This window comes from Uloborus diversus, chromosome 1 (genome assembly GCF_026930045.1).
Source record: "Uloborus diversus isolate 005 chromosome 1, Udiv.v.3.1, whole genome shotgun sequence".
NCBI lineage: Eukaryota > Metazoa > Arthropoda > Arachnida > Araneae > Uloboridae > Uloborus > Uloborus diversus.
This window is the reverse complement of record NC_072731.1, coordinates 35,427,771-35,443,277: the sequence shown is the minus strand read 5'-3', so window position 1 is coordinate 35,443,277 and position 15,507 is coordinate 35,427,771. Positions and strand designations below refer to the sequence as shown.

General features: G+C 33.8%; 2 protein-coding genes across 3 annotated transcripts in view; one reads left to right on the top strand and one right to left on the bottom strand.

Annotated features, from left to right (window-relative positions):
- The window catches only part of LOC129234349 (ninein-like protein), a 206,242-nt gene that overhangs the window by 108,802 nt on the left and 81,933 nt on the right, over positions 1-15,507 (bottom strand). Inside the window, exon 7 of the mRNA XM_054868342.1 lies at positions 3,518-3,590. Coding sequence (XP_054724317.1) covers positions 3,518-3,590 — 73 coding nt within the window. The remainder of the gene's footprint in view (positions 1-3,517; positions 3,591-15,507) is intronic.
- Positions 3,454-15,507, top strand: part of LOC129229248 (XK-related protein 6-like) — a 72,651-nt gene continuing 60,597 nt past the window's right edge. The window contains exon 1 of one of the 2 annotated variants that reach the window (XM_054863517.1): positions 3,454-3,611. The gene's annotated coding sequence lies outside the window, so the exon portion shown is untranslated. The remainder of the gene's footprint in view (positions 3,612-15,507) is intronic. The other variant, XM_054863525.1, reaches the window with a different exon arrangement.

Here is a 15,507-nt window from a genome sequence, read left to right as displayed (position 1 = left end):
AAGCAAATCGATTTTTCATCATAGCAGCTGTCAGTAACTGCTTCTTTTGAGGTCTAATTGATATTCTTCTACCTTCAATAAGACGTTTTTCTTACGGCTGAATCGCAAGACAACAAATCTGCGTGTGCAAAAACTTGCTGAAGTTCCTGGCTGGTTTTCCTAGGGTTTAATTTACTTTCCCTTATCAAAAAAGCTTCATCTTTGCTCTTGTTTTTCTTTTTCTCCCACATTTTCCTTTTATGTTCACCTAAATCGTCCCAAAATCTCTTTTTTGCTTTAAAATTTTATTGACAGCTCCCAAACTCACATTACCCTCCTTGGCAATGTCTCTTTGAGTCATGGATGTGTGTTCATGCAAAGTAACGATCTTAGTTCGCATTTTTGGAGTAATATCCATTTTCAAAAGCAAGTTATAATACATCTGTGCAGACTAACGTCACAAAAACCAATATTTTGCAAAAAATAAAAATAAAATGCACAGCGTCCGTAGCGTGATATGTCATACCACTAACTGACTGACACATTGACAAAACAAAATGGCGGTTGTACTGACTTAAAAGTGTTGCCAATCACGAGACAAAAACAAAATTGTGTAATTTTTGTCGTGTTCATATTAATTCGCACACTACTGTACCTATAAACTTATGGACCATCAAAATATCAATCTTGACCATCCCCGAGTTAATTATAACAAGTTTTCCCGTGACTGAGCGTGTGTATTAACGTACGTATGTATTTCGCATAACTCAAAAACGGTTTGCAGTGGATAGAAGGTTTAAATTTTGCATGTTGACTCTGAGTGGGGTCCAGTAAACAAGTTTGTGGAAGTCAGTTGGTCCTAGTTTCAATGCAATATAAAATAATGTCATAAGTCATAAATTGGCGACCACTTACAGATACATCGTCAAGCTTTCGGGCGCTAAGTTTTTGCCGCCAACTTAGCGGCATATCGCAACGACAAAAACAATACTTTGAATCCGGAGTCAGTTTGTCGCTATGGTGGTCATTAAGCGAGATGCCCAATGCCCATTGAATCAAAGATTATTTTGTCCATATTTGGAAAATAAATTTCTGTGAAGGTCCCTTCTCATCAACAGTAAAAAACACAGCAGTTATTCAATCATATCAAATTCAGCATACTTTCTTCATCAGACAACAGCATATATTTCGTTTGATAAAATATCTAAGGAAGACAGTTTTGTTCACCAGTCCATAAACAGGAATGAAAAGGAATAATGCCATGAGTCATCAACATAATTCTCCATCTCCCCCCCCCCCCCTCCTCCTAATCATAAGAACGGGAAAAGGCCTCTGTCAACACGATTATTTAATGATTCATTTTAATTGTAAGCAGTTCTTGTTGACCAGTTCCCAGCAGCAGTGACCATAAATGTTGTACAAAGCAATAAATAATATTACTGGTTATTCTCTTCGGAAAATAATGAGTTTTGCTTAAAATATTTCCAAATTTTATTGTGCGACTTTCCAGTTGTAAATTTATACATAATGCAATTAAAAAAAACTGTAGGTAATTTTCCTAATTTTAAATGAGGTTCATACGAACCTCATTTAAAATTAGGAAAAATGTTACTTCTAATATTAAGAAAGAAATGTTATCAAACCATTTTTGTGCAAAAGTTAACCATTTGCATACACTAGCCTCAAAAGGGTTTTACCAGACGCCAAGCACAGCCGTACAGAGGGCTTGCTAAGCGGACCCTTCGTGTGGCAAAACTTAAGGCGCCTCGATAAAAGATGGAGTAAGGCAGAGAAAAGTATGCATAGATGGTTGTACGAAATAAATAATATTTTCTTTACTTTTAGACAACTTTATAGCATGCTACACCTTTGTTCGCTAGTCATTTATACTTAAACTGACCGAAAATGGTTGTGCCATCTTATACATATAAAATCTGAGTATCTATCTATCTATCTATCTATCTATGTCCAAGCTTCTTCTCCCGAACGACAGTGAACTGACCATCGAACCAGGTATCGATGGATTCGTCATCTTCCCGTCTTCATGTTTGGCTATTTAACATAATCCTCCGATAATAATTAGCGGAGATATCAATTAAAAACTATTAATTATGACTCTTAGATTTCAAAATCAAATCCCTGTTTTTCGAAGGCTTTCCTCCATTCAAATTATTATTCAGTGCTTCAACTCAACTTTCCGGATGAACGCTTTTATTAAAATTTACAGCGTGAAGAAAATCATTGAGATGAAAGATCTGTTGCCATTTCTTTTTCTCGAATATGAACAGGTAAAATTCTTGTTTTTGTTTTGAGGCTTTTCCTGTAATCAGGGGATTTAAAATGTTTACTTTATGGGGGTTTTCCGCAATCTGCCACAAAATTTCACTGACTTTTTTTTTTTTTGGTTCAAGCCTGATTGTTAAATACGCGTCACATGACATAACTTTCATTTTCGAGGAGGACCGTGCACGTCGTAAAGTAAATGAGTGATTTACAAGTTATTTGAGTTCTTTGAGGGTTTGTACCTGGAAAACGGATTGATGTAATTCTTGTACGACCATGTGGATGGAATCCATCCAAATATTTATCTGAGTGGTATGTTGCATTAATAAACACCCGGGCAACGCCGGGTAGTAGACTATTTTATGTAAAAAGCGGATTGTTATTGTGCATAAATATTTCCGATATAGTCTATCAGATGTAATTCAGTTTAACGTGAGTAAAGATTATAGTTGATAATGCATATATTTTCCCCTTTTGTGCTGACTGAAAATGTACTCATAACTTGTATCATTGATAACGATTATTAACGTTGATGAGGTGTTTTGGCAAAAATATGTTTTACTGGTGTTTTGCAAACCTTGCTTTACGCGCATTTATTTATTCCTTAACGCGTTAGAAACTAGTGTCAGTGTACTACAAAAGCATCAACTGGACTGCTCTTACATTTTTTAGGTAGCCCGTGCAACGCCGGGCACGCAGCTAGTAATTAAATAAATTTTGAAAGGTTTCCTTAACAAAAGTTTTCTTTCTTTTTTTTTTTTTTTAATGCGTCTAATTTTTGTTATTCTTTTTATCTTTTGTCTATCCGAAATAAAGTTAGTGAGGTCTTTAGTAAGGGTAAAATTAAAAACCCGCCTCCGAATAATTTAAACAATTCCTTGGAGTGAAATTTCAAAGTTTCACTGCAAACAATCCTATAATTTCGCCCTTTATTCATCAGCGACGAAATTCCATTTAACTCCAACCCAGCTCCAGGCAGTGTGAAATTAAAAACTTTTTCGGACATGCTTCACTTTAAAACGGAACTATCCAATGTTCCCAAAGAGGGGGTAGCGAAAGAAAGAGAGAGAGAGAGAGACAGACTCGGTTCAATGCAGATCAAGCGATGAATGATTTGTGGAAAAATCGATGTCCGAGGGAGCCGCGGGAAAATCCGGGGGAGGGGGTCGACCAGCGAGAGAGAGGGAACAGCCGGAGCGTCAGTAAGGCAAGAGAGGTCGCTGTGGAAGGATTCTCTCTCTCCTGCTCCACTTACCTCCAGCAGTTGGAGCGAACAGGACAGCTCCAGGGATTCCCAAAGTTCCAGGATGGCAGAGGCATCGGCGTACCTGTAACAGAGGAACCAGGTGGTGAGTTTTTGTCTAGAATTTCATTTCTAATTGACTTTTTTGCACCCCATCCCTGTAGATGCCTATCAACACACGCAAGGAGAGAAATCCACCGCGCATGCGTTCTTCGCGCGAGAGAACATCGAGAAATGTGTAAAATAGGGAGGCAGTAGGCCTGGCGGTTTCTTTGGGGCATCTGTAAGTGCCGGCATAGAAGATTTGGTCGCAAAATACGGCACTGGGGGGGGGGGGGATGCACGGTCATTGAAAGAATCTTTGGAGGGCCGTTGGAGACAGCTTGTGGAACTCGTGCGCTTGCGCAACATCCAAGAACGTCGGATGCCATCACCATGGCGTTGTTTCCGTGAGATTTCTGTGGAATGCATGGGAGTTTCTTAAACTTCTTTTTCCAAGAAAACTACTCTGAACAACTGTTAAAATAATTGCGTCAGGAATCTGTACTCAAATTACAATTTCATTCAACTATTAGAAAGATTTATCTTTGACTTAACCATCAAAACTTGAGCAACGATAGGGGCCTGATGTTTAGTTGAAATCTCTTAATAAATATAATAATACCTATAATATTGCTGCCACATTTTAAAATTATTTTATTTTAAAAGTTTCTTAAAATTGTTGCATCTGAAAAAAAGGATTATCTTTCTGCAAGCTGTCATTCGTTGAATTTAAAACATATGCGGTAATATTTCACAAAATATTACGACACTTGCATGTTTTTACTCTTAAGTATGAAGCAAGTAGATCAAAATAAGGGACAAAGTACAGAAGTAATTATAAACACAGCAATATAGTTTGTTTAAACATCATTTGTGGCAAATAATATTTTACGAATCAGTTATACTGTAATAAAATATAAAAATAAACAATACATAGGCATGCTTACAAAAAGAAATTAATAAACTATTCTTAGTTATATAAACGTTATTCATAAAGTAATTATTTTTCGAACATCATTCTCACTTCTTTTAAACGACAATAAAGAACGTTGTTAGAAAAATGTTTTTGAAAAACTAGCATCTCATATGAGATTGTAAGCGATTTATTATTTTACCGAGGGTTACTGAAACTGCATGAAAATATATATAACATAGGATTAAAAAAGATAACGCTGTGCACATTTTTAGGAGACATAGTTTACTAAAATTGATGGAAAGAAAACGTATAACATGCAATTACTGGGTTATAAAGTATTCCTCAGAATATTCTGTCGGGAATATTTATACAGTGAAAGTTTACGAAACAAATATTAACACGAACATAGATTTGAGGGGGGGGGGGGGTTGCAGTTTCAAAAAAGTGATTTTTTTTTATTTTTTTTTGAGCAATCACGATTCATATTGTTCTCATTTGACTGTTTTTGGTGTTACGCTGATTTTATTTTCCCGCCAGCACCCTCTGCAGCATCACCGTCGACCGGCTGCCTCACGATGCTGCTCCTCTTGCGAAAACTGTGTCCAGGTTGCGTCCATATCCTACACACACACGCATACATACACACACCTACACACACACACCTACACACACACACACCTACACATACACACACTCATGCCTGCACACAGACACAAACACACATGCCTACACACACACACACACACATGCACCCATACACATGCGCCCACAAAAGCGCATACATACACACACACTCTCGTGATTGCGAAAAACATAATTTGAATTCAAGATGCCAAAAATTAAAATTAATATAATTTTTTTTTTTTTTTTTTTTTTTTTTTTTTTTTTTTTTTTTTTGAGCAATCACAATTGCTTATTGCTTTCATTTGACTGTTTTTGGCGTGCTATCATTTTATTTCCCACCGACGCCACCCTCTGCCAGCACCACCCGTCGGCCGGCCTCACGATGCTGCTCCTCTAGCCAAAACCGTCTCCAGGTTGCGTCCATATCCTACACACACGCATACATACACGCACCAACACACACGCACACACAAACACATACACACACATACACAAACACCACCATACACACACATACCCCTACACACATACACAAACACATACACACACGCATGCATACAGACACCTGCACAGATACAAATACCCCCCCCCCCCACACACACACACAAACAAACACGCACTCGTGATTGCGAAAAACATAATTTGAATTCAAGATGACAAAATTCATTTTTTTTTTTTTTTTTTTTTTGTCTTGTAGTTAAACATTTCAAAAATATGTTCCCAAAATATCAAGTGGTTTCGAGCAAAGTTCTCAAAGTTATCAAGTATTCAGTCTCCGTTCCTTGAAACTGTAGCTCCGACAGCTGCCGAAGAATGCAGCTGTTCTGAGAGCTGACGCTCAGAATGTCAGTGCTGCTTGCTTGGGGCAAGTCAAATATAATATAAATAAATAATGAAAATAGAAAATCCTGAGGAAATCGAAGTTCCTACAGGGACTGTCTTCTATGGAGCTGGAATCGATGCCTTTTATAGCTTCTAAAACTTCAAACGCATTTTTCTCAAACCACTTTTTCAAAGTCGGTGTTCACTCCCATTTTAAAACCAATTGACCGATCCATTTCAAATTTTTTATACACATCCTGCATATAAAAAGCCTCCCCCCTACGTTGAGTTTTAGGTTTTTTATGTTTTTTAATGCGTTTTTTACTAAACAAAATAACGAAATTTTTCGTGAAAAATAGCATTTTTAACTTCAAATGCTATTTTTCACGAAAAAATTTTAAAGTAAAAAAAAAGAAGATCCGAGAATATAGAGGGGAGGATTAATTAATAATTTGACTAAATTCAAATAGAATTTGATTTCAGATAAATGTCAGCTGAGATACAGTGAACACCGCAAATCATCTTTCTAAAAAGGGGCTCTGAGAAAAACATGTCACCGGCTTGTCTGTGGATATTTTTTTGATCACAAATTTATAGAATATTCTCTAAACCATACATAATAATGCACAAAAGGTTTTAATAAATTTAATCAAACCATTTTGTTTAAAAACATCGTAAAAAAAAGAATTTTTTGAAGCTGAACCCCCCCCCCTCCCTTAAGGAAAAAAACGTGAATAATGTTTCCCTTTTTATTCGGTTTTTAAATCTATATCTCGTTAGCACTTTACACAGTTGCTTACATCGAATTGCTATTCTTCATATTTTCACTAACTTTTATAAATTAAACTTCTCCACCGAGAGAGATACATCCTTTTGAAAAAAAAAAATTATTTAAAATTCTCTTGTCACCGTGCGCTATTTTTTTCCCTCGAGATTATAGAATATTTTAATTCAATAAACTTTTTGTGTTATACACTCATGTTCTCGATCTTAAATATCAAGAAAAAAGTATCCAGTAAAAAAAATTGCTAAAAATCCGCCCCTGCCCCCACCCCAGGAAAACAACAAAACTACGTGATCTACAGTGCTGCCAAAAAAAAAAAAAAAAAAAAAAAAAAAAAACAGAGAGGAGACATTTTTTTTTTTAACTTCAGCTCTTCTTATTTCGAACAAATACACTTTGTTTTAGCAAAGTTGAGCTATCACGATTGGGATCCTATCGTAATAATAAGAGTATTTAATGTAAAATATAATAATACAATATATTATATACTAGCCTTCAACACTTGTAACGTCACGCACAGAAACTTTATTTCTGAATATGAACTATCTAAGTACAGTCTAATTAATTTTAAATTAAATAATGAGATAATAGGTTAATTTACGAGAAAATTTCATTTTTTTTCCAATGTCCTCTATGCATAAAAAATCTTTCCGAAAAATGAAAACAACCCCATTCTAAACGACAGTATAAATCTTCGCGAAACAGATTTGGAATACGTTGACCAATGGCATAACATACCATTTCAAATTAAGCAACTTGAAGCAGAAAAAATATTACGTTTGACAAAATACGGTATAGTACAAAATGTCTCTAAATACTTCCCACTGCCTCCCCCCCCCTTTCATATGTTTTTGTTTTTTCTTTTTAATTCAAGTGTTTTATAGTACAGTAACATTAGTCCAAAAAATGGCCAACCCAAACATCCAAAAAAAAAAGTTTAAACCTGTTGCAAATTACTTCTTACCCTACCAGCAAGAAGGGGTAAAAAGTCTCAGCATTTTGCTGCAAACAAATTTTGTTAGAAACAGCCCTTGACGATAAACTTTCGACTCTGACAATTTTGGGGCACCTGACTCCGACTCCGACTCATGTGCCTGAAAATTAATTGAACTCCGACCCCCCGCCTTCGACTCTGACTCAAGCTTTGTCAAAAATTTAAGCACGGAGGAAAAATGACTGACTCTGACTCTTGGCAAATCGACTCCGACCGCTTTATCTCAAAATAAGTCTGACTCTGAGTCCGCAAACATTGGTAGAGTTGCGGACTTTAAGAGAAAACGACGGATTCCAACTCTGAGTCTTTAAATTAAAAACCTTCGGCTACCGAAACTGACTCTTTTGTCCCAAAATGAGATTGACTCCGACTCCGCAGCAATGGTTTTTACTGTGAAATAATTATTGTTAATATGATTTGTTTTTATTTTCATTCTAAAATTTTAATTTATGTATTTAGTTTTCGGCGAGAAATTAGCAGTCCTTTATGTTTGCATAAAGATATGCGCAGACGATTTTTTTTTTTTTAACCATGAAAATATGAAAATTATTTCTTTAACTAAGAAAAGAAATAAACATCATCCTATTCACCAAAAACATATCATTTAAACTCCAAACTCAAATAAGGGCCTTCGATCACAAATTAGAGAACCAGTTTTGAATAACCAGAACATTAAAATCGTGATTGATGAGGTCAATTTTAGAATGAAAATTGCAAATAAGCGCTCATAAATACGCACAGTAATTAGGGCAACTCCTTACCCAACTTTAGATGCAAAATGCCAAATACTGGACGAAATTTACATAGACCTCCAAAACCAGGCTGATGAAACTGGCAACGTGCTTTCCACTGCAGAAGACTGGTTTCGAGACGTCATTAAGATCGAAGTCTGGTGTTTCTTATCGTACTAGAAAATCGCCCCTCAAGGAATGATGGGTGAAAATTGTTTCTACATTTGAACGAAGCAACGGGGTCGTTTCCGAAATTTTAAAAGTGACAAGAAACTTCTTAAAGTGCAACTTAACACAGCTTATTAATAAATACTTGTTGCCAGGTTCAAGACACAACAAAAAGTTTTTTTTTCCTGAAAGCGCATGCTAAAAACATAGGATCTGACCACTTTTTAAATATTAATTTCGCAAAGTTTAATATTTTTAAAAAATTATTTTAATCGTTGCGCAGATTCAATTTTATTTTTTACGCTTCTGACCATGACATTACAAGTGATGAAATACCATTCACTGATGCCATTACCATAAGCGCAATATTTAATTCGCATTTTTACTCACTTGAACCCGCAACAATATGGTTGATAGAAAGGGTAGAGCGTAATATTTAATTGCTTTTGAATTATCATGACGACGAAACGCGGTAGACAGCAAGCGTAAGCATTCAGCGTGCCAGAGGATTACGCACCAAAGTACATCCCTTGTAACGTCATAAAGACCATGCCTTATTTGAAAAATCGCACATTTTAAAAAATTAATTAAAAATTAAATGTTGGGAAAATGAAAGTCTTTTCTGGATCCATGTTTTTTTTTTTTTTTTTTTTTTTTTTTTTTAACTCATTTTATCAACTTCAGTGACTAATAGTACTTTTGACTGATGGAAACAACCTCATTGCATGTTTGGTGATATTTTGATCGTTGAAATTTTAAGCCTAACTCCAGTGGATTAATCCTTAACTCCAGTAGATAGCGTTCATTGTTGATCACTTTTTCGTTTCTCCACTCTCCTAAAACTAGTCTTACCAGTAAAACAGTTAAGTTACCAGATCCCGTTCAGACTTGTCAAAATAAAGCATTTCCCTACATGTCAAACATTACTAAAAAATATTATGAAATTATCATGCCGTGGTGCGAGTTTTCTTGTTAGTGACGTCGGGAGCGTTACTCGATCAGTGAATTCGATATTATATATATGAGGATTAGCTAACGTTGATATTTTTCTATCAACATAACTTTTAACATAACTGCTGAGTATAACCCGAATATCATTATCAAAGAGAGAGGAGTTTCGGATTTTGTCGTTTAATACTAAACAAAGCAGTACGACAGAGAGCGATTAAAAATGTTATGATGAAACGGGTAACTATAAACATTACGTTGAGCAATAAAACATTTATATGCAATTTAAAACATTAATATGTAAGCCATTATGATTCATTAAATTTAAAAATTAGATCTATTATTTCAGGTGGCCATCTAAGCTACCACATTGTAAGAAACTTCTTTGGAAGGTTTTTATTAAAGCAGACCGTACAACTTTAAACTATTTTTGGTGACATTGGGGAGGAAAAAGAAAGTCGGAGATTCTCCTCTAGGGAAAGGCAGCTGTCCCTGCCTGCCCCCCTCTGGTTAAGCCCATGCTCAATATAGTGGAATTTGAGATTTTCTGCGCTTAATTTTCTTTTTAATGCCTAAAAAGAAATATATGAGTACATGTATAGTTTTACCAGTTTGTGAGCTTCCCGCGGCCATAGGTTGGAGACCCCTATTGTATGTTATGTATAACGTACATAATACAAGCACACATATAGAAGCGACCACCCAAAAAATGCTGAGAGCTCTAGGCCTAGAACAGAGATTCTCAATATGTGGTTCGACGGACCGGTCTTCAAAAATTGTTGCTTGTTCAAGTTTTAAAAAAAAATTCCAACTAAAAAAAAGAGCACCATAATAATAGTATTTATAAGACTTTTTTTTTGCGAGTTTTGTGATTAATTTTGTACTTACTTTTATATGATTTTTCAGCAGTATTTATTGTTTACGTATCATTATTAAAAAAAATCACTTCACTTATTTGGAACACAAAAATATTTTTCTAACCGTTATTTAACACTAAGTACCGATTTATATTTGTATTTACTTACTCATTCTTTTATTATTACTACTTTGTAAAAAAAAAGGGGGGGGGGTCCTCAGCCATTGGCTAAGTGTTTGGCGGGTGCCGGGGAAATTCAAAGTCCCTCCGCCCCCAAAGATGGAAAAAGATGCGCAAAAAAAAAAAAGAAAAGGGGTAAAACACTACTACCGGTCCGCGAATTTTTTTCAGACGCAATTGCCAGTTTGCGGATCAGAAAAGGTTGAGAAACGCTGGTCTAGAATATAACTTAAGCTGAGGTCATCCCTCAGGAATGGAAACACACCTCCCAAACTCCATTTGTCTAGCGCACTTCTTTCTTTGTGCAAAGACCCCCCCCCCCCCCCCGTCAATGCAGTTATTTAGTTAATCCAAAACCGACACTATTTGAATGCTAAAAAGATACAACTTTGACAACAGCGTTCAATAGACAGCAAAAAAAAAATTAACTACTTAACAACCACAGTTTTTTATTTATTTATTTATTTATTTGAGCACTACATCTACTTTTTTTACTAACAAAAAAGGGGTTATTTTCTGCAAATGTTTCTTCAAAAAATTTCTGCTTCAAAAGAAGCGCAATAAAATTATCACACTGATCTACGTTTTTCACAAAAAAAAAAAAAGAATTGTGTTTGTAAATCATGAAACAATTTTTGAAACTTAAAAAATAAAAGTTTTTAAATCATGTTCAACACATAAATGCTGTTGCATAAAAATGAATACAGTTAATTAAATGCACGATTTAAAACATGTCCAATATGCATGAAAACAATTAGGTTACATGACAGTTTATTTTTACTTCTTTAGAAAAAATGGAATATGTTTTGAAAATCCTCAATGCTATTTTGTTTTCATAACACAAAATTAAGAGGAAAAATACTTTAATTTTTGACATAAATCACCTTGAAAATATTTCCAACTACCTGCGCTAACAACCATCACAATGAAAAACTAAAACAATCACTCACAGACTATACAGAAAAAGAACATAATGCATTTACGATATCAGTTTTAAAATGTTACTTTTCATATTTTTGAAAATATCACGTTAATATGCTTTTTAATTCGCTAGTACTCCGAACTTTTCAGAACAACTCATTAAAAGCGAGCGAATCATAATTAAAATAAGTGATTTTAACAAAGTTTAAAAATGCAGCAGCAATTTACAAATCATCAAGACAAAGTAAAAAAAAAAATTACGGCTCAACAAAAAGTAAGATACTAATAGAGTAACAGCTTGTTTTAAAACTTTCCACTTTTTTCCACATTTTAAAAGCAAAAGTGAAAATTTATCGTTTGGTAAAACTTTAATTCCTAAGCATCATTTTCCATGTGCTTAAGCCGAATCGTTTTCAGCAAATAATCGTTTTAAATTAAAGTTCAACTACAAATTGCAGCGCAAATAAAAAGTGACTCAGAAGAATTTATCATGTTTTGACAACGTAATAAAGAGAAATGGATTTTTCACCGTGTGGGAATAATAAAACTTATGAGCGCTTCCAACTTTTCTAAAGTGCATATTTAATTGCAGAGTTGGAATATTTATTTCAAATCATAGAATTTTATACTCCGTAATTATATTTTAAACATTAATAATGTCAGAAGACTAAAATGTTATTTATTTTGCAATTTAAAAGCAGAGGAATTAAAATACGTTTCTCTTACATACAAATAAATAAATAAATATTTCTGAAAATGTATGCTTTTATTCCTCCAACACAGAAAAATGCATTTCTAATTTAGTTGCATGTATCCATAATTTTGTGAAGCGTAATTTTATATTAATCTATCAAACACTGTTCCGAAAAATATCGAAACGAGATCGAAAGCGACACTTAAGCATATAAAACTTTGAAGAATTTCCAAAATATGAAGTAATTAAAACAAAGATCACTAAAAAAACCTAGCGCTTTATTTATTTAGTTAAATAGTACACCAGACACAAAAAACAAAAGCTCTCTACTGAGTTTCCTTAAGTGTGCAAAAAAAAAATTTCCAAATATTTAAATGAGTTTAAATTCATGTTTGCTCCGGAGAAGCCTTGATTCAAAATTTTCATTATGATTACTATTAATACTGCTGTTGTAAAGCAACGAATTTTTGTAACAATGGGTTTTATATTAAATCAATTTAATGGGGGAATTACATGAAATTTAGGCTAGACCGGGGTACGTCTACGCATGGGGCACGTTAACGCAGTGCCTTTTTTTTTCAAAACAAATCATAACTGGAGAGCCAACAGTCATAACATATTGAAGCTGCTCCCTAGCACATATTCTCACAAGTTTTTGAGCATCAGTCGAGCTTCGCTCTAGCATTCAGAAATAAAAATCTGTTTTCTACCAGGTTGAGTAAGTTTTGTGTTGAACGTTTTGAAGCTTATTGTGAATAAATATTATTTAGTTAAGAAAGAACAAATACATAAAAATTTGCAGAATTTCATCTTTTTTTGAGAATTGTACTTGTATGAACTGAAATATTATAAAATTATTTTTCACGTTAAAAATAAATCCAAACTTGGCGACGGGGCAAGTTTACGTGTTGACGTCGAAGCACCTTTATGCACGTTCTTACGATGTCTCACACTTCTAAATGTGCCTTGATACTTTTTTCACTCTGGTCTCAAACTTTTCTAGTATTTTCGGAATATTTAGTTTTGAAAATCACCATTTATTTTTTAACTGCGTTACAAATTCGTATCTGACAGGTTACAATCACGTAGTGCTGCCTTCATGCATATTCAACTGGGTCAATCCATTTCAAATCACCCAGTCGGTGTTGCTCAACATTTTTAATTTTCACAATTCTTTTATCATGGATTACCTATGGGTAGACATTAACAAAACTGCAATTGAAAAAAATTTACTAGCCATATTTTTTATTTGGCAGCCATTTTTAAAATGGCAATTTGGCAAATTTGACAAAAAACAGAGTTTGCGGAAAATTGTATTGCCAATTCATTTTTAAAGATATCAAAATAATTTAAAAGCCAGTGTGTTAAGCATAAAATGACCTTTAAATAGACCATATTTTTATTTTCCTATCATGCAGGAAAGTCAGTTAAACTCTTTCTCTAAAAAATCGGAAAAAAGTTAACAATCACTAATTTTTGAGACCGTAAATTTTTAGGAAGGAAAATAGACTCAGCAATATTATTTTATTTCTGTGTTTGAGTACTCATAGTACTACCAACAGCATAAGTTTTAGTCTTTAGAATGAACTAGTTTTTTTTCTACGGCTTTTCAAAAATGGCCAAAAACACGTTAATGCCAATTTTCGTAGGTCAATATCTGAAAAGGGACTGAATGAAAAAAAGTGAAAATTTTATAAAATGTTCTTAATACTAATAAGAATGTCTCACAAAAAAATTATGACTGATATTCAACTACGTTTTGAGTTATAGAGCTGTGAATTTCAATAAAAACGCTACCGTTTTAAATACACTTGTGCAATGCTAAAGTATTAACTATAGGCTTAAAATTATTTAAACTGGCAAAGTTAGTTGATGCTTAAGTCAATAAATTATTATTTAGAGTTTTAAAAATAATTTACTTAGTTTATATTTAAATGCAGCTCAAGTTATAATATATAATACTGCCAAAAACATTTGTTAAAATATAAACAACAACAACTCGCCCATAAAGCATCTTAAGCTAATATTCACCACAGCAGCTGGGAAGAAAAATTTTAATTCTGTGAAGTGTTGTGTGGTTTTCTTCTCTTTCTTTTTCAAATCTATCTTTAAATGCAGGTAATGATCTAAACAAGAGCCTTGCAATAGATGATCTGATTTTAGTAGAATCCACCATCAACACTGATTTCTTTCATATTATCTAACGTATGCAATTAAATATTCTTGAGCAATTCTAGCATTTTAAAAAGTTTATATTTCTTTTAATAAAAATCGTTCTATCATGAAAACATAATAATGACATGGGATAAAATTATTTATATACTCTAGTTTAAATTAAATTTTCTTGCTTTTACTGGTATATCAAAGAACAGATGAAAAAAAAAAAGAAAGAAATAATGGCTATTTTTGCCATGGAAGAATTCGAAAGATACTGTTGTCAAAAGCATGGATTTTTCACTTTCTTCTCTCTTTTTTGGTTATTTACTTGTTCAGTAAATTTGACTCAAGCATTCATTTGCCAATCTTTGTTTTTCTTGTTTATTTTTTATGGTTTTTGGGGTTTAAATCTATTGGTGTAAGAGAGGCAAAAAAAAAAAAAAAAAGTAGTCTGCAACTGCTTGTACAGTCAAGATCTTTTCTGGTGCTCACAAGTCTAGACTTCAAGGTGACATGCTTTGGTATGGATGAGGTTCAGTCGGTGATAGCATAGGCGGATTTACGGGGGTGCCAGGGGGTGCGCCGCACCCCCAAAATTTTTGGTTGGGTTTTGAAAAAAAATTAGTTTAGTATATTTCACTCAGAAACGCAGCTGGGGGAAAAAATTCATAGCTGCTATACTAGTAAATTTACTTGAATCCAGTGTATCACCACACGTCACTAGTGCAAGAAAAACATAACTGTGCTCATATTAAGAATTAAAGTAATTTTATCCATTTGGAAAAAAAAAACCTAATAAATAATTTCATGCAAATAAAGAAACTTCTCAAACAATTTATTGTTCAGTGCTGTGTTATTGTATAGAATAATTGCATATTCTGTAATTGGGTATTTATTCGTATATCAATACAAACTCTTCTATTTTAAAACAACAATGGCTAATAAAGTCCAAAAAAAAAAAAACATGGCTATTGCAAGAAACTTGATCAATAAAATCTACACCGAAATCAACCGAAAACCAACAATTTTAAGGTAAATAATCAAAATTTTTTGAAGGAGGACTTCCGGACATTTTGCTGCAGTTGTGCATACAGGGGGGGGGGGGCACAAGACTAATGACCCTCCCCACAAAATGCTGAGTAGATGTTTTAAAAAAAAAATATTC